At 37.7% G+C, this 26,685-nt stretch overlaps 3 protein-coding genes across 3 annotated transcripts; all 3 read left to right on the plus strand.

The window, feature by feature from the left end:
* Positions 1-260: 260 nt before the first annotated feature.
* On the plus strand, positions 261-1,184 carry LOC114687587 (olfactory receptor 5AC1-like). The gene has a single exon (XM_028862193.1). It carries the CDS (start codon positions 261-263, stop codon positions 1,182-1,184), a length of 924 nt encoding a protein of 307 aa, XP_028718026.1.
* Positions 1,185-8,350: 7,166 nt separating this feature from the next.
* LOC114687585 (olfactory receptor 187-like) lies at positions 8,351-9,289 on the plus strand. Its single transcript, XM_028862190.1, has one exon. The coding sequence runs from the start codon at positions 8,360-8,362 to the stop codon at positions 9,287-9,289; it is 930 nt and encodes a 309-aa protein (XP_028718023.1). The 5' UTR covers positions 8,351-8,359.
* Positions 9,290-22,464: 13,175 nt separating this feature from the next.
* LOC114687580 (olfactory receptor 187-like) lies at positions 22,465-23,403 on the plus strand. Its single transcript, XM_028862185.1, has one exon. The coding sequence runs from the start codon at positions 22,474-22,476 to the stop codon at positions 23,401-23,403; it is 930 nt and encodes a 309-aa protein (XP_028718018.1). The 5' UTR covers positions 22,465-22,473.
* Positions 23,404-26,685: the final 3,282 nt, after the last annotated feature.

Below are 26,685 nucleotides of genomic sequence, written 5' to 3' on the forward strand. Positions count from 1 at the left end.
GAGAACTTGAGAAAGAAAAAAGAGAGAGACATTGGAGGGGTTGAGAGGCAGGGAAGGAACTGATGTAAATATATTTTAATTTAAAGATAAATTACAAAATTTAAAAAGGAGACAAATATGGATAAAAACATGAACATGAATGAAATGAGAAGCTCCCGTTAGGAATACATCTGTAGCACAAGTCATGACGGTTTTGTCATTTCTTTTTGACTGTTCCTTACTTGTTATTCTATTCTAGTGATTGTCCAGGGCAGACAGACATGACAGTAGGAAACCAGACTCTCGTGACTGAGTTTGTCCTCGCAGGACTCACAGATCATCCCAGGCTGCAAGTTCTGCTCTTCCTGGTGTTCCTCATCATCTACTTCATCACCATGGCGGGCAACCTTGGACTGATTGCTCTCATCTGGAAGGACACTCATCTTCATACTCCCATGTACTTATTCCTGGGAAGTTTAGCTTTTGCTGATGCATGTGCGTCATCCTCTGTGACCCCCAAGATGCTTGTCAATTTTTTATCTAAGGATCATAAAACACTCGTGGTTGACTGCTTCACCCAGTTTTATTTCTTTGGCTCCAGCGCAACCACAGAATGTTTCCTTCTGTCGGTGATGGCCTATGACCGCTATGTGGCCATATGCAAACCTTTGCTTTATCCAGTGGTGATGTCCAATGGCCTCTGTATGCAGTTTATCTATGTTTCCTATATTGTTGGTTTTCTGCATTCAGCCATTCATGTGGGTTTGTTAGTAAGACTGAGTTTCTGCAAATCCAACATCATACATTATTTCTACTGTGAAATTTTGCAGTTATTCAAAATTTCCTGCACAGATCCTACAGTTAATGTTCTCCTGGTATTAATATTTTCAGCTTTTATACAAGGTTTTACTTTTATGACTATTATCATCTCATATTTTTATGTCCTTTTTGCCATCTTGAAAACGAAGACGGAGAAAGGCAGGAGCAAAGCCTTCTCTACCTGCAGTGCCCACCTGCTCTCTGTGTCTTTATTCTATGGCACCCACTTCCTCATGTATGTGCGCCCTGGGTCAGGGTCGGGTGAAAATAATGACAAAATGTATTCTTTATTTTACACAATAATAATCCCCTTTCTAAATCCCTTTATATACAGTCTGAGGAACAAGGAGGTAATAGCTGCCTTGAGAAGAAAAATGAAGAAATAAATAGTTGCCAGATAAGTTTCAGAACATGTCTTCCTTCTGAAGGGTGCGGGGCGATCTCTAGAATGATGGATTAGAATGTGTTCTGCCAGGCCACCAGATGCTCATGAGCTCCCTGTGAAGGAAGTGAGCTTCTCATTACACTTCCCAGAGAAGTTTGGCAATGTAACCCACAGTTAGTGCATTCAGAAACACTATGTGCCTGTGCATCTGAGCATTTAGCATCTGTAGACTTAGTACTCTTAGGAACTTCCAAATTTATGAGGAATAATTGGAAATACTACTCAGAAACAGTGAAAATGATTAACAAAAGGTAGTTCCAATCAAGGCAGGAATATAGTTACTGTCTTGAATGATCCCAGCCCACTCTCATAGACCAGAAAGTTAGTGTGGCATTTTAGATTTCTGACATGTGTAGAGTGATAGAAATGATAAAAATTTAGTGCCACAGTATATTCCCAAGAAATGTAGAATTTCAGTACAAACATTGGGAAATGAAAAGAAGTTCAAAACAATATTGGAGGATCTTAGGAAGGTAAATGGAAATTGGAATGAGTTTAAAAGGATAGGGTATTAAAACAAATCATTGCTCATGTTTCTAACTCAACATATATTTTTATTAATATTCCAAGTACTGAGGTATTTGAGAATTTACAAATTTTAGAATATTTTGGTATAGTAGAAGAAATGACAAAAATCTGCCTTGTGGTTGCCATTTCCACTCTTAAAATATTTGAACATAAGGTAAGGAAAGTATACCAGTTATTTGAAATTTACTAGGAAGATACAAATGAAAATCTACAGTAATAAATTCTCTCTCAACTACTGGTAGGGAATTTATTCTCATAATTTTATGCTTTATGTTTATTACATAGAATTAGATGAATCAACTATGAACAACATAATCATATTCCTCATTCAATCTGGCTTTCTTGGGAACATTTATGAAGGAAAATAATCATAAAAAAGGAGAATTAAAGTTTCATAATTCAAGAATAAAAATAAGTCCTTTGTGAGTATTTATAAAACAATTTAGTTATTGTTAATTGGCACATATTTTAGCTAAATATTTAGGTGTGAAAAAAATCCTCTATTACAAATCTGTTGATAAAAATACATTATTAGAGAAGTATAACTCCTTTATTATAGCCTTCAGAGTCTTTACATTAGGTTTCTAATAGCTAAAGAACAAAATGTCTTCTAGAAATACTGTCAATAACAATATTTGATTTTATTGTCTTTTACGTTTGATCTATACTTGTAGAAAACTTTCACAATACCATATAGCCTATGAGATTCATTTTTCAAATATTAAAGTAAAAATTTCCAGCTAGGCAATGGAGGCTCATGCTTTTAATCCCAGCTTCAGGAGGCAGAGCCAGTTGGATCTCTGTGAGTTCGAGGCCAGCCTGGTCTACAGAGTGAGATCCAAGATAGGCACCAAAACTACACAGAGAAACCCTATCTTGAAAAAAAAAAAGTAAAAATTTCCATAACAAGTTTATTTTTAGTCTTAGCAAACTTCTTTTTTCTGCATTTTACTTTTGATCTTTTAAAAGTATTGTCCTAGATACTTTTAATTTTTATAAACTCATGAATACATTTATTTCTTCCTATGTATGATATATATTTATATACTCTTTTTTGTCTCTATAGTCACACACATAATATGTAATTTTACATGGCTTAATTTTAATAGAGTCCCCTGTCTTATATCAGAGTGCCTTGGATGGAAAACAGTAACATTTCCTAACACCAGAAGGATACTTATAACCTTAGCACAAGATAGCCATTATTGCAACACAAGACAGAATTCACTTGCAATGACTACTGAATGGAAATCTTTGTGGGTCTATTGTTCCACTTAGTAGTCAAGGCTTTTCACTTGATAGTCATCATTTTATAAAAACCTGATTTACTGACAAATGGATTCCTGCAGATATAAATATATAATAAATATAAATATATAATAAATATAAAATTGATTCCTGAAGGAGATATGTATTAGGACTTCTTAACTTTTTCCATTTCAGACTCTTACATGAGGTTGAATGATGGCAGAAGGAAATTAAAAGCCTTTTGTCTTGTTATTAGATCATTACGTTTCTGTAAGAGCAGAAAACTTGGCAAGAGCAGTAACAACACAGTTCATAACATCCAATAGTCTAGAATCTGAATGAAGCTGTTTCAAAATGAGTTTATTGGTTTTGCTTGTCACAATGAATGTATACTTTCAAAAACAGTTACTTCTTTTACTTTCTGACAATGTAATATAATTACAACATTTCTACCATTCATTTCTTCCCTTCAAAGCCTCCCATATATATCACCTTGCTCTCTTTCAAGTCCATGCCCCCCCCCCACTTTTAAAATTGCTTGTGTATATGTCCTAAGTTCACAAGTACCACCTGCTCTGTCCGCATAATGTCACTTAATGTTTGTTTTTAGGGATGACCGTTTGGTGTTGGATAACCAGTCAGCTTAAGCTGCCGTGGGGAAGACGATATTTCCTGCTCTCCTTAGTTATCTGTAGCTCTCCTTTTGAGTTCAGTATCAAGGCTCAAGCGAAGTCCACTGCAACTCCTCATGCACTGCCAGAAAGACCCCAGCTCCACTGCTTGTTAGAACTTGAAAAAACCATTTTTGTTTGTTATGAACCCAAACCCCTCTTCAGAGTTGCCAACGATGTCATGGTCCCATAGGTGGTCAAAACCCATAGTTTAAGCAGCTGGGATTTAGAGCTCTAGCCATAAGTCATTTGTTTTTTTATTAACCCTCACAAAACTGTCATAGTCAAAGCCTTCAGAGTGTGAAATTTCATCTATATAGTTTGTCTAAACCTGCCAAAATTGCCGTCTCTGAGGGGAAACCATAGTATAAGGTAGAATTTTGTGTACTAAAATTCTAATATCTTACTGCACTGGATATTTATTAGTATAAATTGTGTGATGCCCTAAGGGACCAATTTGGACTTCTTATATGAGTCCAAACACACAGTGCCCAGTAGAGCAGCCTCCCAGGGTCCTCCAGAGGACCCTGAGCTTTGGGGAATTTCAGTTCTCTAGCCCCTCATCTTCTGGAAAAATCATACAGGGATGCAACTGGTAGATTTTTCATTGAGGGGAAATTCATATAAACAAAGTTTCTCGGGCTTGAGCAATGAAACTTTCCAGTGTGTCACCAGGGGAAGAATTTCTATCTATGTCCCACCCTGTTCTGCTTTGGAAAGCACAGTGCTTCTGAAGATCACAGCAACATCTTTTGAGATATGGATAGAAGAGAAAAGGGTTCTGTCACATGCACTGTCCCTTCCCTAGAGGATTAAGAATGCTGTTTCTTTCATAATAATTTTATATTTGGCTTTGGATCCCTACATGCCTTGTTATAAATGAAGGCAGCAGCAACAAATTATATATATTTTAACTTCATGGCTCAATACTAATAAGCAAAGTAGCTTGAAATTTTCTCTTAAATGATACATTTGGTTTAAGCTATTGGCTTTTATGTTCTTGTGGATTAGAGTGTTAATTTAAAATTCAGTTTAAATATCCATGTAATAATGGTTACCATATAAGCAATGATCCTGATGATTTCCAGTACAAAGATGTACCATGTTCTGTTTAATCACATTTTCTGACTAGGTCTTTTAAGGTAAGTAATGAAAGTGTTCACTCACCTATGTGATACTTTACTTCCAATAATTTCTTTAGGTGATATCTACAACTTTATATTGTATGTGAATAACTATATAACAGAGAATATGTATGGAATATGTTTCATGAGGTATTGTTTTTATATGCTCTTATGTACATACATACAGAGAGATACATATAGGAAATATGCAGGAAATGTTTCTCACTACTTTTTCCTACATTTATGATTTAATTATATGTCATACATTATATGTCACATATGCCATGCTATTTGAGAATTTAATTTTTTTGCTATAGTTGAACCTCTACAGAAGGAGAAGTATGAATTTACCTAAAATCTATCAATTTGGGGAACGTGTTTATCATCGGGATATAGGAGTCAGCCTGGTTATTTTATTCTGCTAAAACTAAACAGCAGGGCAAAAGTAATTGGTGAAGTGAGTATGCATTCTCAAATAAAAGTTCAAGTTGACTAAACCAAACAAGGATGCAACAAAGAAAGAGAACTACAGACCAATCTCCCTCATGAACATTGATGCAAAAATACTCAATAAAACACTGGCAAATAGTTCAAGTTGAAATATAATATTTCTAGGAAAATGTTCTTTTAATTCTTTTAATGGCCATAAAAATCAGCATATAAACACAGGAAGAAATCTTAGACAGTGACTATATATGAACCACACAAATCCACACAAAATATAATGAAGGAAATTTTAATATTTATGTTTTACAAATGTACATTCTATAGAAAAATGTTTTCACTTGTACAAAACAAAAACAAGTACCTCTGTAGTAAGATGTAGAGCCCTTTGGGTTTATTCTAAAATATAGTAGAATATATTGCTGGCTCTTGTGGTAGATCTATTTTTAGCTTTATGAGGAAGCTACATACTTATTTCCATAGTGGCTGAACCAGTTTTCACTCCCAGCAGCAGTGAATAAACATCCCCCTTTCCTGCATTCTCCTCAGCATTTGCTGTCACTTGTTTAATTAATCTTGGGTATTCAGGCTGAGGTAAGATGAAATCTCAAACTAGTTTTCATTTTCATTTCCTTCATAGCTAAGGACTTCAAACATTTAAAAGAGTATTTCTCAGCCACTTGTGTTTCTCTTGAGAGCTCTGTTTAGTTCCATGTCCCATTTAAAAAAATAAGTTATTGCTTTTCTTGAAGTTTAGTTTTTAAACCTTTGTATATTCTAGATACTAATCTTCTGAAAGATTTTTCCCCATTATGTAGGCCACCTCGTTGTTCATGTGATGGTGTCCTTTGTTAAAATTTTCAGTAGTGGCTGCAGGACATAAACACCAAGGCAAAGACAAACATTAATCCCAAGTCTCTGAAACTTGCACCTTCTAGTTTTCAGTCTTCTAATACTTCGTTTCTACTCTCTGTCTCCCCTTTCCACAGTTACCCCTCCACATCTTCATCACACTCTTCCTGTTTCTCTTCATTTCTCTCTCTTTCACCTACTCAAATGACATTGTCTTGTCTTCCTGTGATTTCCTTGTCTTACCAACATCCTCTTCTCTCCAGTCACTCTTTATCCTTTGTTGAAAAGCTCCTCTTACTGTAGCCTAGAAGCACTGAACAAATGCCAACCGTCTCCCATAGTTTCTAGAATAGTTTACATCATTCCTTCTTCTTAATATCATTTCCTCCAGGACTGCTGAAATGTCTGAAATTAAAGATAGGGAAGATTATTATCTTATATGCAGAGTGCAATCCAGAGAACCATGGGGCTACACAGAACTCTCACAAGCTGAATGATTACTCTAAACCCAGCTCAAGTGTAGGAGACTTGGCCCAGGTTTCTGAGTAAAGGTAAATTTTGTTTGCATGTATGTCTGGGTACCATGTAATACAGTACCCACAGAGGCCAGAAGTGGGCGTTGGATCCCCTGGAACTGGAATTACCTACATTTGTTAGATGCCATGTGGATGCTGGTAGTTGAACGTGGGTCCTCTGGAAGAACAGACAGTACTCTTAACTATCAACCCATAACTCTAGCCCCTAATAATCATTCCATTTCATTAAACCCTTATATGAACAAAAAAAATATCAGTTCCTCTTTGTATGGCTCTTTATTTCTCATTAATCCTGTTATTCTTTTATATAAATTCTATGATATGTAGTAAGGTGTTTTCACCTAAGACATCACAAATTTCTTAATTTTCAAGACTTGGAGATCTCTAGGCACTCATTCAACCAGTTCCTTTGATTTGGCCTCCAGCACTTGGCAGAAAGGGATCCAGGCAGTCAAATAATTAGGATTAAGATTTGGTAGACACCCAAAAACTAAGTTATTGTCTCCTGTTTGCTCTGTAATAACAGAGTAGTGTACCTAAATTTTCAAGCCAAATTGTAAAAGACCTTCTATACAGTTACAAATGTATCTTATTCCTATTTTATTAGTTTATGTATTAAAACACTACATAGTATAGCCTCTTTATCATGAATCATTTCCAATTTATCTCTTTGTCCTCATATCTCTTTGTCCTTCCAATGTCCCTTTACACACACCAGTCAACTTCAAATGCATTAAAAAATCATCTGGAGAAATTTAAAAGGTAGATAGATAATTACTTATAAATTACCAAACCAATATCTGTAGTTACATTTCTCGTTACTTTTTTTTCTTTTGGAACTAACACAGTTTACTCTGAAAATGTAATTTGCTTCAGAGGATCTTGCAATAGGGGCAATATGACCTCTGTCTGTCCCACCCACCTATAGGCCTGTAGTCTAGCTGGGTAGGCTAGCCTCGTCATTTCTTGAGACTAAAACCCAGCCAGCACTATGGCCAGTCCAGTGCAAAGTCAGCCTTCAAAGGGCCATAAAGGGAGGCATGCTTTTTTCTGAACTGTGTTCTATTCTATTATTTATTAAATTTACACAGTTCCCTCAATCTACTTTTGTACAAATGTCCCCAGACAACTCTGATATAAAGTCTGCTTTGGGAGCTTCTGTATAGAATAAGAGTTTTCTAATACTGTTGAACCTCGTTTCTGCTTCCAGAACCCCATTTTGTTGCTACTATATAATTAATTACAATTAATTTTGAGATATTTCTTCCTGTCATTATCTATTATATTTTCATTGCATCAAGGAAGTATATTCCAACTGACTGAAACCATACAATTCAATTCACTTTATAATTCAGGTGCTTTAAACATCTTTGTAATAACAGTGAGTCTATGATGCTGATACTGAATTTTCCTACCAAATCAATGGATTTTTTTGATTTTTCACACATTTCATGAATATTTAGAAGCTACCATGTTATTGTTCAATCTATTAAAATGTTCACACGTTAAAGTTAAACTAACGAATTCAAATTATTTCTTAAATTTCAAGAATAATTTCCATTTATTATATCCAAACTGAAGAAAATCCAAAGGTCATTCTGATAAATATATGACTGTATTTCATATCCATTACCATAATTTTACTTTACAGTTCCATAGTAAATACTGTCTGAAATTTGCTGCTTTTCATTTCAGGGACTTCTAGTTGAGGACATGGGAACAGAGAATACAACACTTCTGTCACAATTTGTTCTCACAGGACTCAGTCACCAACCACAGTGGAAAATCCCCCTGTTCCTGCTGTTCTTGGTGATCTATCTCATCACCATTGTGGGGAACCTTGGTCTGATCACTCTCATCTGGAATGACCCTGGCCTTCACATCCCCATGTACCTATTTCTAGGGTGTTTAGCCTTTGTGGATACTTGGTTATCATCCACAGTCACACCAAAGATGCTGCTCACTTTCATAGATAAGAGTAAACTGATCTCTCTCTCTGAATGCATGATACAGTTTTTTTCATTTGTAATGTGTGCAACCATGGAATGTTTTCTCTTGGCAGCGATGGCCTATGATCGCTATGCAGCCATATGCAAGCCTTTACTCTACCCAGTGATCATGACAAATAGACTGTGTGTACGTCTCATAGCCTTGACCTTCGTAACTGGAATTCTTCATGCTTCAATTCATGAAGGCATGTTATTCAGATTAACCTTCTGCAATTCCAACGTAATACATCACTTTTACTGTGATGTTATGCCACTGCTAAAGATTTCCTGTACTGACCCTTCTCTTAATTACCTCATAATCTTTATTTTCTCTGGCTCAATCCAAGTATTCACTATTTCAACTATTCTAGGCTCCTACACATTTGTTCTGTGTACAGTCTTAAAAAAGAAATCTAGCAGAGGTGTAAAGAAAGCCTTTTCCACCTGTGGGGCCCACCTCTTATCTGTGTCTTTATACTATGGCTCTCTTCTCTTCATGTATCTGCTTCCTGGATCTCAAAAAGTGCAGGATGAAGACATGAGGGACTCTGTATTCTACACTGTCATAATCCCTGTGATGAATCCAGTTATCTACAGTCTGAGAAACAAGCAAATCACAGATTCACTGGCAAAATTCTTAAAGAGAAAGGCTTAGTCTCATGTTGCTATCTGTCATCTCTTTGTCAAAATATCACAAACTTGTGTTGGCTTAGCATGGTTGTATCTTGTTCATGATCTAAAGTATGTTCCAATCACGCCTGTTCTAGCATTTTAACGAATTAATTTGTAAATGCCTTTTTCTTTCAAATATTTCTATGTGTGCTTTCAATCATACAAAGACATTATATTATGATTGAAATAAATGTAGCAGCACTTCAAACTGTTTTTCATGTTCTTCATTAAGACTACAGCTGCTATAGAGAATAGCAGAGACTTCAATGAGATCATTTTTTTTTTTCAGCTTGGAAGCTCATATCACATTTACCTGTCTTGAAATATAGTTTTGAAATGTTAACAACATAGTAGGAATCTTGTTTACTACTAATATATTACTAATTTATTAACTTGAATATTTAAAAGGATTCATTATTTTTCTTTCTTTGTGCACATTTATGTATGTATTTATCTATCAGCATTCTACTTTTTAGCTTATTGATGCTCCTTATAAAAGAAAGAGAAACTATTATGATATAGGTATAAATCAACAACCACTGTGAGCTGGTTAATTTTTGCCAATACATATCAGAGTCACCTGGAAAGAGGAAGGTTCAGTTGCTGAATTTTCTGTATCTGATTGGCCTGTGGACATGCCTTTGGCTGTGCCTGTGGGGACATTTTCTTGATTGATGATTGATGTGGGAAGGTCCAACTTATATGGACAGTGATACCCTTACATAGGTGGCTAAGAGTTATATAAGAAAGTAAGCTGAAATGCCATGGAATGCAGGGCTGATAACAGTATGCCTCCATGGTCTTGGCTTCAGTACCTGCTTTTGCTTCACTTGATGATAAACAGATCTGTAAGTTGAAATAAATCCTTTCTGCTATAAGATTCTTTTAGTCATGAGTTTTATCACTGGAACAGAAAACCAGTTAAGACACAAAGGGACAACAATCAGTTTGGGTTGTGTCCTTGCTAAGGTAGAATGTTGTTGAACATGTTTTCAGAAATATGTCAAGAATTCTTTAAAGATTATCATTGATTTCTTTTATTTGTTGATTGACTCTTTTAAAACAGGCTTTAAATGTTTAGTTGAAATTGAAAGTCACCACAAAATCTTGTGAAAACACAACTTAACTTGCTATACCTTGAGAGTTTTCTAATTCAGTAATGTTAATAAAGTTGATTTAGGATCATACATAAAAAATTGCTGATGTGTAAAAATACTATATAAAATAATGTTTTATAAAAATTCTATATAAAATAAGTATGTGCCAGTCAAAGGAAACTTTCTACACATTTACATTAACTATTTAAATTTGAGTAAGAGAATATTAAGATCCATACCATCTGCTTTTACTTTCACCATGCTTGGTAAGATATATCAGTATTTAATGTAGCATCAGTTTCAACATATTTGAAATATAGTAGGCATTTGTTAACTTTCTCTCCAGGTATGATGCTGACAGTGAGAATCCTGTGGCATTGTTTAAGTATAGTTAGTACAAGGAAATTATATTAATTACAAAAATATTATTTAGTAATATGAGTCAATTTTGGTCAATATTTTTCAAAGTTCATGTATAAGACATCCATTTGCAGCCGGGCAATGGTGGTGCACGCCTTTAATCCCAGCACTCAGGAGGCAGAGCCAGGTGGATCTCTGTGAGTCTGAGGCCAGCCTGGTTTACAGAGCGAGATCCAGGACAGGCGCCAAAACTATACAGAGAAACCCTGTCTCAAAAGACCAACAAAAGCTGCCCCTAGGTCCCATCCAGGGCAACCCCCCCACAGACCCTGAAATCTACACACCCTGCACCCACACCCATCTGCCTGAGACCACCACCACTTCCTGAGACTCAGAGACCAGCCCCCAGCTCCAATCCAGGCCCGAAGTTCCCATCCAGCCCCGGAGCTCCCATTGGGACCAGAGAGGTACCCCACCACTTTCTGAGACATAGAGACTAGCCCTCCATCTTTCATCTGGTCCCTGTATTCCCATCCAGACCAGAGGTTTCCTGAAAAGCCGAATCTGTCAGCTCTGTCTGGATCAAGAGAGCTGATAAGACCAAGAATGAATCCACTAGGAGATGGGCAGATGTCTAGGCAGAAGTACATATAACAAAATAAAGAGCAATACAGCATCACCAGAACCTAGCCCTCCTCCAACAGCAAGACCTGAACATCACAAAATGGAAGAAGCAACCTTAAGAATAACATCCTGAAGATATTAGAGGCTTTTAAAGAAGAAATCAAAAATAAAATTGAGGAAAAGACAAACAAAAAAGTGGAGGAAATCAATAAAGAACATAAAAAGTCAGACCAAAAAAAATGTGAAGAACGCTATAAAAAACTACAGGAACCGGGCAGTGGTGGCGCACGCCTTTAATCCCAGCACTCGGGAGGCAGAGCCAGGCGGATCTCTGTGAGTTCGAGGCCAGCCTGGGCTACCTAAGTGAGTCCCAGGAAAGGTGCAAAGCTACACAGAGAAACCCTGTCTCGAAAAACAAAAACAAAAACAAAAACAAAAAAAAAAAAAAAAAAAAAAACTACAGGAAAGAACAAATAAAGCAGAAGAAAACAATAAATCCCTGAAAGAAAATCATGAAAAAGCAATGAAACAGATGAGGGAAAGAGTCCAAGACCTGAAAAAAGAAATAGAAAAAAATGAAGAAGACACAAACAGAGGGAATGCTGAAAATAGAAAATCTGAGGAAACAAACAGGAACTTCAGATGCAAGCATAACCAACAGAATGCAAAAGATAAATAGAAGATCTCTAGCTTGAGATAAGGTAGAAGAAATAGATTCACCAGTTAAAGAAAACACTAAAGCCAAGAAAGTCATGACCCAAAATGTCCAAGAAATTTGGGACACCATAAAAAGACCAAACCTACGAGTAATAGGGATAGAGGAAGGAGAAGAATACCAACTCAAAGGCACAGAAAATATATTAAACAAGATCATAAAAGAAAACTTTTCCAACTTAAAGAAGGAAATGCCTATGAAGACACAAGAAGCCTATAGAACACCAAACAGACTAGGCCCCCACAAAAAGTCCCCTTCAGACATAATAATAAAACAACTAAATGTACAGAATAAATAAAGAATATTAAGAACAGCAAAGGAAAAAGGCCAAGTGACTTATAAAGGCAAACCCATCAGAATAACACCTGATTTCTCAATGGAGACATTGAAAGCCAGAAGGACCGGGACAGATGTAATGCAGACACTAAGAAACCATGGATGCCAGCCTAAACTAATATACCCAGCAAAACTTTCAATGATCATAGACAGAGTGAACAAGACATTCCAAGACAAAGCCAGATTTAAACAATACTTATCCACAAACCCAGCCCTACAGAAAGCACTAGAAGGAAAATTCCAAAATAAGGAAGTCAGATACACCCTTGAAAACACAGGCAATAGATAACACCACAGAAGTAAACCCCAAAGAAGAGAGGTACACACACATTACCACCAAAAAAATAACAGGAATGAACAATCATTGGTCATTAATATCCCTTAATATCAATGGATTTAATTCACCTATAAAAAGATACAGGCTAACAGAATGGATATGAAAGCAGGACCCATCTTTCTGCTGCATACAAGAAACACATCTCAAATTCAAAGACAGATACATTGATGCAAAAATACTCATTAAAGTACTGGCAAACAGACTCCAAGAACACATCAAAACAATTATCCACAATGATCAAGTAGGATTCATCCCAGGGATGCAAGGGTGATTCAACATATGAAAGTCTGTCAATGTAATACACCATATAAACAAACTCAAAGAAAAAAAATCACATGATCATCTCACTAGATGTACAAAAGGCATTTGAAAAAAATCCAACACCCGTTCATGATAAAGGTCTTCGAGTGATCAGGAATACAGGAAACATACCTAAATATAATAAAGGCAATTTACAGCAAGCCAACAGCCAACATCAAATTAAATGGAGAAAAACTCAAATCGATTCCACTAAAGTCAGGAATGAGGCAAGGCTGTCCACTCTTCCCATACTTATTAAATAAAGAACTTGAAGTTCTAGCCAGAGCAATAAGACAACACAAGGAGATTAAGGAGATACAAATTGGAAAGAAGAAGTCAAGCTTTTGCTATATGCAGATGACATGATAGTATATATGAGTGACCAAAAAATTTCAACCAAGGAACTGACACCGCTTATAAACACCTTCAGGAACATAGCAGGAGAGAAGATCAACTCAAAAAAAATCAGTATCCCTCCTTTATACAATTGACAATCAGGCTGAGAAGGAAATCGGAGATACATCACCCATTACAATAGTCACAAATGGTATAAATAAAATATCTTAGGGTAACTCTAACTAAGCAAGTGAAGGACCTATATGACAAGAACTTTAAGTCCCTGAAAAAAGAAATTGAAGAAGATGTCAGAAAATGGAAAGATCTCCCATGCTCATGGATACTAAGGATTAACATAGTAAAAATGACAATCTTACCAAAACCAATCTACAGATTCCATGCAATCCCCATCAAAATACCAACACAATACTTCACAGATCTGTAAAGAATAATAATCAACTTCATATGGAAAAACAAAAAACCCAGGATAGCCAAAAGAATCCTGTATATTAAAACAACTTCTAGAGGCATTATAATCCCTGACTTCAAGCTCTACCATAGAGTTACAGTAATAAAAACAGCTTGGTATTGGCATAAAAACCCACATGTGGACCAATGGAATCTAATTGAAGACCCTGACATTAATCCTCACATCTACATCTACGTACATATAATTTTTGACAAAGAAGCCAAAATTGTACAATGTTAAAAAGAAAGCATCTTCAACAAATGTTGCTGGCATAACTGGATGTCAACATGTAGAAGGCTACAAATAGATACATATGTATCACCAAGCACAAAACTTAAGTCCAAGTGGATCAAAGACCTCAAAATAAATCCAGTTACTCTTAACCTGAGAGAAGAGAAAGTAGGAAGTAGTCTTGAATGCATTGGCATTGGAGATCACTTCCTAAATATAACATCAGACATGAAAGAAACAATCAATCAAAGGGACCTCTTGAAACTGAGAAGCTTTTGTAGAGCAAAGGACATGGTCAACAAGGCAAAGCAACAGCCTACAGAATGGGAAAAGATCTTCACCAACTCCACATCTGACAGAGGGCTGATATCTAGAATATATAAAGCCCTTAAGAAATTGGACATCAAAGTGCCCAACAGTCCAATTAAGAAATGGGCTACAGAGCTAAACAGAGAATTCTCAACAGAGGAAGCTCAAATGACTGAAAGACATTTAAGGAATTGCTCAATATTCCTAATCATCAGAGAAAAGAAAATCAAATCAACTCTGAGATACTACCTTACATCTGTCAGAATGGCTAAGATCAAAAACACTGAAGACAGCTAATGCTGGAGAGGATGTGGAACTCGCAAGGGGAACTCGCCTCCACTTCTGGTGGGAATGCAAGCTTGTACAGACACTTTGGAATTCAATATGGTGCTTTATTAGAAAAATAGGAATCAATCTCCCCCAAGATCCAGCTATACCACTCGGGCACATACCCAAGGAATGCTCAATCATACCACAAGAGCACTTGCTCAGCTATGTTCATATCAGCATTGTTTGTAAAAGCCAGAACCTGGAAACGTCCTAGATGCCCTTCAAGTGAAGAATGGATAAATAAAATGTGGTACATATACACAATGGAGTACTACTCAGCAGAGAAAAACAATGACATCATGAGATTTGGAGGCAAATGGATGCATCTAGAAAAAATCATCCCAAGTGAGGTAACTTAGACTCAGAAAGACAAACATGGTATGTACTCACTCACAGGAGGATACTAGATGTAAAACAAAGGATGACTAGACTGCTAAAAAATCCCTAAGAAACACACAGGGAACGCCCAATGACAGAGAAATGGATGAGATCTACATGAGCAAAATGGACATGAGGTGGGGTAATGAAGGGTAAGGGTTGAGGGAAATAGAACTTAGGGGAGTGGGAGATCCCAGCTGGATCAAGAACAGAGAGGGAGAACAAGGAATAAGAGACCATGATAAATGAAGACCCCATAGGAATAGGAAGAAGCAAAGTGCTAGAGAGGTCCCTAGAAATCCACAAAGATACCTCCACAATATACTACTGGCAATGGTCAAGAGAAAGCCCAAACTGGTCTACTCTGGTGATAGGATGGCCAAACACCCTAACTGTCATGCTAGAAATCTTATCCAATGACTGATGGAAGCAGATGCGGAGATCCATGGCCAGGCACCAGGTGGAGCTCCAGGAGTCCAATCGGTGAGAAAGAGAAGGGATTATATGAGAGAGAATTGTTGAGACTAAGATTGGAAAAAGCACAGAGACAAATAGCCAAACTAGTGGAAACACATGAACTATGAACCAATAGCTGAGTAGCCCCCAACTGGATCAGGCCCTCTGGATAAGTGAGACAGTTGATTAGCTAAAACTGTTCTGGAGGCACCCAGGCAGTGGGACTGGGACCTGTCCTTAGTGCATGAGCTGGATGTTTGGACCCTGGGGCCTATGCAGAGACACTTTGCTCAGCCTGAAAGTAGGAGACTGGGCCTGGCTGGACTGAATCTACCAGGTTGAGCTGAATCCCCAGGGGAGTCTTTGCCCTGGAGGAGATGGGAATGGGGGGTGGGCTGGAGGAGGTGGGGGGGTGGGCGGGGCTGGAGGAGAGAGGACAAGGGAATCTATGGCTGATATGTAAAATTAAATTATATTAAAAATTTTTTAAAAAGCTAAAAAAAACCAAAATAAATAAAAAAGACATTCATTTGCTTGAAGAATATTATTCTTACTTCTTTGATAATGTGCATTTTGTGTAAGACTTACTTGAAGGCAGTAACTTGCAATTATATAATGATATTTCCTTTTTATCAATAGAAAAACAATTTTATCAAATATGACATGATGTATTAATAATGGTTATGAATTTGAATATGAACTTCATATGAATATGAACTTACAAGTGCCGCATTTCCTCTCTACTTCCTAGATACAAAGGAAGTCCATGCATATTTCAAATTTCACATGGTCTGATAACAAATAGTGTTATGTAGTCTGAACCTGAAATCAAGGAATTGATGTGTACCAGTGGTAGGAGAATGTCAATAGCTAAAATGGGTGAAAAATGAACTCAACCTTTCTGTGTTTCTTTTTACTGAGGCACTCAGTTGACATAATGATGCCCCCATGCATTTAGAGAAGGTCAAATAACTTATTTATTCAAACAATTCAAATAGGCAATGCCCTGAACAAAGAAATCTCTTGACAGATACATCTAGAAATGATGTGTTACAAGTTATCCTAGGTGTCAGTCATGTGGACACAGAAAATTACCTGTTCTTCTTACCAAACTCCTACTTCCTGAGGACTCCATGTTTTGGTACAGAACCAGTTTCCCCTAGCTCTGCCACAGGCCTTCTCAGCTTTTCTTCCTAGCCTTCTCTACTCTTTTACAGTACCCACTGACCTGCAGAAACACTCTCTAGAAGGGGCAATGTAGCCACCACACTTGCCTAGGGCACATGAAGGGCAACAGCAACCAAAGATCAGAACACCCACCCAACAAAGACAAAACCAGATATCAACACAATGAAATTCCCCAAACATCCTATCGGATGCTTAGATCCCAGAATAAAAACACAAATGTGAACAGAAAAGACAATATGCCTTCACCAGCATTCAGTAACCCTATTTCTTCAGGAAGGCATGAGAAAGGCAATATTACTGAAAAACTTCAAAATCAAACCAAAATATGCTCATGGTCCTTAATAAGAATAATAATAAATTCATTAATGAAGACCCTGTGGACAAAAAGAAACAGTTGAGTGAAATAATGAAAAGAGTTTAAAACACGAAAGTACAAATAGAATCACTAAAAAAATCCAAACTGAAATCAAACCAGTAATGAAAACTTTAGAAAGTCAAATAGAAACCTCAGAGGTAAACCTCACCAATAGATTATAGGAAATGGAGTAGTGAACCAGAGGTATTGAAGACAAGGTAGAAAAAAAATAGTTCAGTCAAAGAAAATGTTAAATAAAAAACAACAAAAACAAACAAATATCAAACAACCGCAACAACAACAACAACAAAAAACAATCTGGGCACAAAACTTTCAGGAAATCTGGGACACTCTGAAAAGACCAAAACTGCAATTAAGAATAGGGATAGAAGCAGGAAATGAAATCCAAATCAAAGAAGAAAATTTCTCTAATTTGAAGAAGGAGATGCCTAGCAAGGCAAAAGAAGCAGACAGAACACCAAATAGACAGGATCAGAAAAGAATGTCCCATGACACATAATAATCAAAACACTAAATGTATGGTATAAAGAAAGGATATTAAATAATGCAAGGGAAAAAGACTAAGTCACACATAAAAACAGGGCTATTGGAATAATATCTGACTTCTCAATGGAGACTTTGAAAGCCAAAAGGGCCCATATGGATGTTTTATAAACTCTGAGAGAACATGGTTGCCCACCCAGACTCTACCTAGCAAAACTATCAATCACAATCCACAGAGAAAGATAAAAACCAAACTTAAGCAACTTCTAGCTTCTAATCAAGTTCTATAAAATGCACTAGAAGGAAAACTTCAGTCTGAAGAGGTTAACCACATCCAAGAATATAAAAGATATAAATAATCCCAGATGAATAAATTAAAAAAACAGATGGAAAATACACACCTTAACAACAAAGCAGTGGGACTCAATAAACACTGCTTATTGATAACTCTCAATATTAATGGTCTCAACTGCCCAATAAAAGTCTCAGACTGATTAGATTAGAAAGCAAGATTCATATTTTTACTGCATACAAAAAAAACACATCTCATCATCATGGGTAGACATTATCTCAGGGTAAACGGATGGAGAAAGCATCCCAAGAAATGGACCCAAGAAACAAGCAGGTATAGAAATTTTAATATCTGATGAAATATATTTTTAAACCAAAACTAATCAGAAGATATGAGGAAGGATATTACCTACTCAACAAAAAAAAAAATCCACTGTGAGGATATTGCAATCCTAAACATGTATGCATCAAATACCAGGGCACACAAATAAAGAAACACAAATACAACTAAAATCACATACTGATCCTCACACAGTGATAGTGTGAGACTTCAGTACCTCACTCTGGCCAATAGACTGGTTATCCAGACAAAAATCAGATGAAGAAATTCTGGATTTAAATACTGTCATAAATCAAATGGACCTGAGAAATAGCTACAGAACATTTCACCCAAACATGAAAGGATACACTGTCTCCTCAGCAGCTCATGAAAATTGACCACAAATTTGGAAACAACGTAAGTCTCAACACAAATGTAACCGATGGAAGAAGATGCAGAGATCCATAGCTGGGTGCCAAGTCGAACTCCAGGAGTCCAGTTAATGAGAGAGAGGAGGATTCCATGAACAAGGGACATCGAGCTCATGATGGAAAAATGTACAGAGACAACCAACCAAACTAGTGGAAACGCATGAACTATGGACCAATACCTGAGGAGCCCCATGGTGCTAGATTAGGCCCTCTGGATAGGTGAAACAGTTGTTTAGCTTGAACTGTTTAGGAGGCCCACCAAGGCAGTGGGGTCAGGACCCGTCCCTGGTGTGCGAGCCTGCTTTTTGGAGCCTAGTGCCTATGGTGGGACACTTTACACAGGCTTGGTGCAGGGAGGAGGGGCCTGTACCTGCCTCAGCTGAATCTACCAGGCTCTGCTGACTCCCTATGGGAGACCTTGCCTTGGAGGAGGTCGGAATGGGGGGTGGGTTTTGGAGGAAGGCTGGGGGGGGGCGGGAGGAGGGGGGAGAGGGGAATCTGTGGTTGGTATGTAAAATAAATAGAAAATTTCTCAATAATAAAAATTAAAAAAAAAAACAAATAAAAAAAGAAACTTGAAATAATGTCTTTCAATCTATGTGACCAACATGGATTAAAGCTGGATATCAACAACAATAAAAAGTATGAAAAATCATGGAAACTAAACAATTCACTATTGAATGAAAAATGGGTCAAGAAAGAAATCAAGAAAGATATTAAAAACCATTTAAGCCAGACGGTGGTGGCGGCGCACGCCTTTAATCCCAGCACTTGGGAGGCAGAGCCAGGCGGATCTCTGTGAGTTCGAGGCCAGCCTGGGCTACCAAGTGAGTTCCAGGAAAGGTGCAAAGCTACACAGAGAAACCCTGTTTCGAAAAACCAAAAAAAAAAAAAAAAAAAAAAAAAAAAAACAAAACAAAACAAAAAAAACGTTTAATATTGAATGAAAATGGGAACACAACATACTCAAACATTTGGGACACAATAATGGTGATTCTAACAGGCAGGTTTATAGCACTAAATGCTTACATTAAAAGGGCAAGGGGAGTCCCATTAGTAACACAAGGGACCTGTGGGTGGAGGCAGATATAGTGGGTCTGGAATAGACACTGGAGAAAGGTGTTGGATATGGTTGGATGGAGTGGTTGGATACAGGTAAGTGGCATATGGGTTGTGACAGATACAGTGGGTCCAAGCTAGACACTGGAGAAGGTTGTGGGATTTATGGCTGGGTGGGTAAGTTGGGTACAGAAAAGAAAGGCCCTGTGAGTGGTGACAGGTTCAGACTAGACCCTATGGGGTGCAGGCGGGAGTGGCCATACTAAGCTAGGGCACTGGATGTGGGATCCAGGCTAGATTTGTGGGCTGGGGAGAAACGTGGACAGGGAGGTCAGGGAGACTCACTTTTAGGAGAGTGGGCCCTTGAGAAGGAATTTGGAGGTCTTTAAAAATGTACTTTTAATAGTTAATATTCAAATATCTCCAAGCATTGGAAATTCATGATGTTTAAGTGTGTGATACTCTGTGGGACTAATTTGGGCATTTCATAGGGTTCCAAATCTACGGTACCCAGTAGAGCAGCCTTACCTAGTTCTCCAGAGAACCTTTAGCCCAAATGGGAATTTCAGTTCTTTAAATGATCCTCTTCTAGAAAAACTTTGCTGGGGTAAAATCTGATTCTTGTGTTGAAGGGTGGAGTTCATATAAATAATAGATTTGGTGCCTGGGCAGTTAAATTTCCAAGATGAATCATTGTGAGAAATTGCTACCCACATTACTGTCTTCCTGTGCCTACGCTGTTATGATCTTTTTCTGACTTATATAGCTCAACACATTTTAAGTATCTCAGCGGTTTCTTTCAAGATATGTGTAAGTGAGAAATGAGTTCAATAGTATCTATCATGCTTTTCATAGTTGTTCAAGAATACTTCTTATTTCATTATAATTTTTTAATTGGCTTTGGTTTCCTACGTAGTTGGATACAAATGAAAACAACAAGGAATGAGCTGCATTTTTAACATCATTACTAAATATGAGTAAGCAAAATATCTGGAATTATCCTTTTTAATGGTGGCTTTTCAAATGTTTGAATGTTTCCCTAACGACTTCCAAGATCTCATGAAGCTGGCATTTTAATCTATGTCTCCATGGTCTGTGACTTAAGTATGTGATTTATGCAGCAACAGGATCTTGCTGTCAAGATCTGGAAGGTCCCAACAGGGATGGGCCTAGGCTGTGGTGTTTGGGGGTCTTTGTGACCTTACTGGCAAACAACTCAAAAATGAGGTGACCCTTTCATGGTGCTGCATTTTTTACTTGCTAGCATGAGGTGTCGGGTTGGGGTTTTGTACCCTCCCTACTGTAAGGTAACTCCATTAATCCTCCTTTTATATATGCATGCTTTTGTACTTCTCTTTCTTGTGCTTCTTCTCACCATAATGCCCACCCTTTCCCTTTTAATCTCCCTTGGTTTACCCTTCATTGAGAAGCTCTCTACAGGTAATAGGTTTTAGCATCCTATGGGTCCTTGATAAGTGCCGATTGTCCTGCACATATCAGACTATTTACAACATTCCCGTTCCATGTAGCCACCTATTTCCCCTTATTTCTTCTATTTTCCTACATTGGCTCTATCGTGTGCAGGAAGCTGTTTTCACCAAAGCCATTAAAACTTCTTAATTTTCAATATACATGGATGTATATAGTCAGTTGTGCTTCACCATTTTACTTCTCTTACCTTTATTTTCTTAGTGATCACAACCTAAAACTATCTGGTTATGTTCTCCCCAAAGTATATTTGTATATTTTCATTGGACTGACATAGGCTCATGGTTGTAACAAGAAGTGTTTCTTTGGGAATGAGATTGTCTCTAATATAGAAATTCTGGTTGAGAGGAGAGTAACTCAGCACACAAGAAGGAAGGACGGGTACAAGGCACACATGATTAAGATTTGGTATTTAGACCAGCTCTCCTACTCACGATAAAAATTACAGACTAGTGTATCTGATTTCTCAAGCTCAGGTTTAAAAGACCCCGTGCAAAGTTCACAAAAAAAAAAGGTTTTTATTTTTCCTTTTTGGTTGACTATCTAGTTGGCATGTCATACCTCACTGCTTAGTAATAGGTCTTTATTTTGAATTCTTTGTGATTTACCATTCTATTCTCTAATTACCCCCAGTTTCCTACTACATACACATTTGATTACATGTAATTTGAAGTCATTTGGGGATATTTTTTAAAGGTAGACTATTAGACCCTGGTTTATACTAATGCAACAATTTCTACAGTTATATTTCACACAAATGTTCCCAGATAATTCTGGCATATAATCTGCTTTGAAAGTTTCTGAATACAATAAGGGCTTTCTAATACTGTTACTTTCAGCTGCCCACCCCTGAAACCTATTTCTTTCGGCTACTGTATAACTTTAGAATTAATTTTGAAGCATATTGCCAGCTACTACTAACTTTCACCTGCAAGTTAGCCACTATATTCTGGTTGGTTGAGACCGTTCATTTTACCCTAAGTTGTTGTGCAGGTGCAACACACATCTTTTCTCTTGACTCATAATCTACGACTTAAATACTAACATTTCTACCAAAACAAATGAGATTTCTCCACATGTTTAATATCAAGGAAAGTTTCCCTCTATCACGACAACATTGGATACAGTAAAAGAGCATTCTTGTAAGCCTATGGCTGCATTTAAGTTTCAACACCCAGAAATTCACCTTACAAACTCATCGTGAATGCTGTGTGACTTTCATTGCCCTTCATTTCAGGAATATCCAGTGAGGACATGGGAACAGAGAATACAACACTGCTGACACAGTTTGTTCTCACAGGACTCAGTCATCTCCCACAGTGGAAAATCCCCCTGTTCCTACTGTTCTTGGTCATCTATCTCATCACCGTTGTGGGGAACCTTGGTCTGATCACCCTCATCTGGAATGACCCTGGCCTTCACATCCCCATGTACCTATTTCTAGGGTGTTTAGCCTTTGTGGATACTTGGTTATCATCCACAGTCACACCAAAGATGCTACTAGACTTTTTTGCCAAGAGTAAACTCATCTCTCTCTCTGAATGCATGATACAGTTTTTTTCATTTGGAATCAGTGCAACCACAGAATGTTTTCTCTTGGCAGCAATGGCCTATGATCGATACATAGCCATATGCAAGCCTTTACTCTACCCAGTGATCATGACAAACAGACTCTGTGTACGTCTGCTAATATTGTCCTTTGTGGGTGGATTTGTTCATGTTTTGCTTCATGAAGGTTTTTTATTCAGACTAACTTTCTGTAAGTCTAACATAATACATCACTTTTACTGTGACGTTATGCCACTGTTAAAGATTTCCTGTACTGACCCTTCTCTCAATTACCTAATGCTTTTTATTTTCTCTGGCTCAATTCAGGTATTTAGTATTTTGACCATTCTTGTCTCTTATACACTTGTTCTGTTTTCTATCTTAAAGCAGAAATCTATCAAAGGCATAAAGAAAGCCTTCTCCACCTGTGGTGCCCACCTCTTATCTGTGTCTTTATACTATGGCTCTCTTCTTTTCATGTATGTGCGGCCTGCGTCTCCACAAGGAGATGATCAAGATATGATGGACTCTGTATTTTACACTGTTTTAATTCCTGTGCTAAATCCAATTATCTATAGTTTGAGAAATAAGCAAGTAAAAAATTCACTTGTGAAATTATTAAAGAGAAATGCTTAGGTCTCGGATTATTATCAGTTGTATTTTTATTAAAATACCACAAAATCATGCAGGCTTTGTGTATCTAAATTTTGTTTACTGTCTAGAATATTTTTCACTTATCTACTCTAGAATGTCCTTGTTGCTGGTTTGTGTGTATATAAATGTATGGGGTATATGTGTATGGTGTGTGCACATTTATGTGCATAACTACATTTGACCATGCACACATATGGGAAGGCCAAAGGCATCCAGTCTGTAGCTTTACTTTCTTGAAAAGGATCTTTCCTATAGCTGTGTTTGCATCCTGCTAAGTCCAGCAATCCTCCTTTTAACATCCCTCACTACTGATGTTACAGGCATATGTGGGGCCATGATCTTCTCAAAACTGAAGTCTGCAGCTCTTTCTTGCTGATATTTGTATGCTATGTTGTGGGGGAAGCATTCACAGTTACTCATCTTGTGAAGCAAATGCTCTAACCCACTGAACACATCCCTGTTTCCCAGAGCTAGCATTTAAAACAAATTCTTGTCTATGTACCAATTTCCATAAAAATATTTGAAATCATATAAAGACTTTTATTAAGATGTTCTTGTATAATAAAATAAATACAACAGAAATTGAATTAAAACATTTTAATAGAAGGTTTGTGTTTTATTCATTACGGTATCATAAATACATTAGCTGTTGTAGCAGTGTAGGTCCTGTGGAAAGGACACAAATATGATGCTATTGATAGCATGGAGACTCATAGGACAGCTACATGTGATGAGGAACTGCTATGTTTCTGTAAGCACACACAAACTTTGGGAACACTGAAGAAATTTGAAAAGGTTTTTTATTAAATTCTGTTGGGAATGATGACTTTCATTTCTTATAGCATTGAACTTGCAGTTCCACAGACAAGGAAAGGAAGATGGGAGTGCAAAAGCAGTATTTATGACAGTGGGTGGACTGTCAAAAGTCACTCTGTGCTCAGAGTGCTGTACACTTTAAATCACTATCTAGCTGCCTCTGATGCTCTCTCTGTTTCTCTGCATTTTACCACCATCCAAAATGCTTCATCCAATAAGGAAACTAACAGTTTTCATGAAAGAATTAGTTGGGGAGTTTTATTGAGGAAATGTAAATAAAAGATCAAGGAAAGGTTTCAATAGCCTATATTTTATAATTGTGAAGTGATTTAGTTTAAGTTGTCTAAGAGTCACTAGAGTGTATAGTTGAGGAAATGATGCTTTAAATGTACATTACCTAAGACTACATAGTTGCAAGATATTGTGAATATTCACAGTGTCAGGTGGCTTTTTGGAACAGATGGGAAAAGGAGCAAAAGTGAACATTACAATTAATCAGGGAAGTGCAAATATGGGAGACTGCTTCAGGAGGAGAAGGGAAGTAAATACAGAGGGTGGGAGGAAGGCAAGGGGAATTGAAGGATATAAGTGATCAGATGGGGGGATAGAAAAGGGAGCTACTTAGAAATGAGAGAGAGAGAGAGAGAGAGAGAGAGAGAGAGAGAGAGAGAGAGAGAGAGAGGAGTACGTAAAGTAACAATATAGATATCTTAAAAAGCCATAAAGAATCATACTATTAACAATTCACCTAAAAAAGAACTAGTGCAAACACACACACACACACACACACACACACACACACACACACTCACACAGAGAGAGAGAGAGAGAGAGAGAGAAGTTTTAATAAACATTTCTCATCTAAGTGATGATGTTCCTTCTTTTTTAATTTAATTTTTTATTTTATAATTTAATTTAATTTTACATATCAGCCACAGATTCCCCTGTCCTCTCCCTCCTGCCCCCTCCACCCCTGCCTTTCCCCCAGCCCACACCCCATTCCAGTCTCCTCCAGGGCAAAGACTCCCCTGGGGATTCAGTTCAACCTGGTAGATTCAGTCCAGGCAGGTCCAGTCCCCTCCTCTCAGGCTGACGAAGTGTCCCTGCATTGGCCCCAGGTTCCAAACAGTCAGCTCATGCACTGAGGACAGGTCCCAGTCCCAATGCCTGGGTGCCTCCCAAACAGTTCAAGCTGATCAACTGTCTCACTTATCCAGAGGGCCTGGTGAAGTTGGGGGCTACACAGCTTTTGGTTCAACTAGTTTGGCTATTTGTCCCTGTGCTTTTTCCAATCTTGGTCTCAACAATTCTCGCTCATACAAACACTGTTCTTTCTCACCAACTGGACTCCTGGAGCTCCACCTGGTGTCTGGCCATGGATCTCTGCATCTGCTTCCATCAGTCATTGGATGAGATTTCTAGCATGACAATTAGGGTGTTTGGCCATCTTATCACCAGAGTAGGTCAGTTCGGGCTGTCTCTCGACCATTGCCATTAGTCTATTGTGGAGATATCTTGTGGATTTCTGGGGATCTCTTTAGCACTTTGCTTCTTCCTATTCCCATGGGGTCTTCAATTATCATGGTCTCTTTTTCCTTGTTCTCCCTCTCTGTTCTTGATCCAGCTGGGATCTCCTGTCCCCTAAGCTCTCTTTCCCTCAAACCTTGCCCTTTATTATCCCCCCTAATGTCCATTTTGCTCATGTAGATCTCATTCATGTCTCTGTCATTGGGCAATCCCTGGTTCTTTCTTAGTGTCCTGTTTTCTAGGTAACTTCCCTGGAGTTGTGAATAGCAATCTAGTCATCCTTTGTTTCACATCTAGTATTGTCCTATGAGTGAGTACACACCTTGTTTGTCTTTCTTTGTCTGGGTTACCTCACTCAGGATGATTTTTTTCTAGATCCATCCATTTGCCTGCAAACCTCATGATGTCATTGTTTTTCTCTGGTGAATAGTTCTCCTTTGTGTATATGTGAAACGTTTTTTATTTATCCATTCTTCAGATGAAGGGCATCCAGGTTGTTTCCAGGTTCTGGCTATTACAAACAATGCTGCTATGAACATAGCTGAGCATGTGCCATTGTGGTATGATTGAGCATTCCTTGGGTATATGTCCAAGAGTGGTATAGCTGGGACTTGGGGGAGATTGATTCCCAATTTTCTAAGAAAGTACCATATTGGTTCCCAAAGTAGCTGTACAAGCTGGCATTCCCACCAGCAGTGGAGGCAAGTTCCCCTTGCTCCACATCCTCTCCAGCATAAGCTGTTCAGGGTTTTTGATCCTAGCCATTCTGAGAGATGTAAGGTAGTATCTCAGAGTCATTTCGATTTGCATTTCCCTGATGATTAGGCATGTTGAGCAATTCCTTAAATGTCTTTCAACCATTTGTGCTTCCTCTGCTGAGAATTCTCTGTTTAGTTCTACAGCCCATTTCTAATTGGACTG

Source organism: Peromyscus leucopus, chromosome 12, assembly GCF_004664715.2.
Source record: "Peromyscus leucopus breed LL Stock chromosome 12, UCI_PerLeu_2.1, whole genome shotgun sequence".
Taxonomy (NCBI): Eukaryota; Metazoa; Chordata; class Mammalia; order Rodentia; family Cricetidae; genus Peromyscus; species Peromyscus leucopus.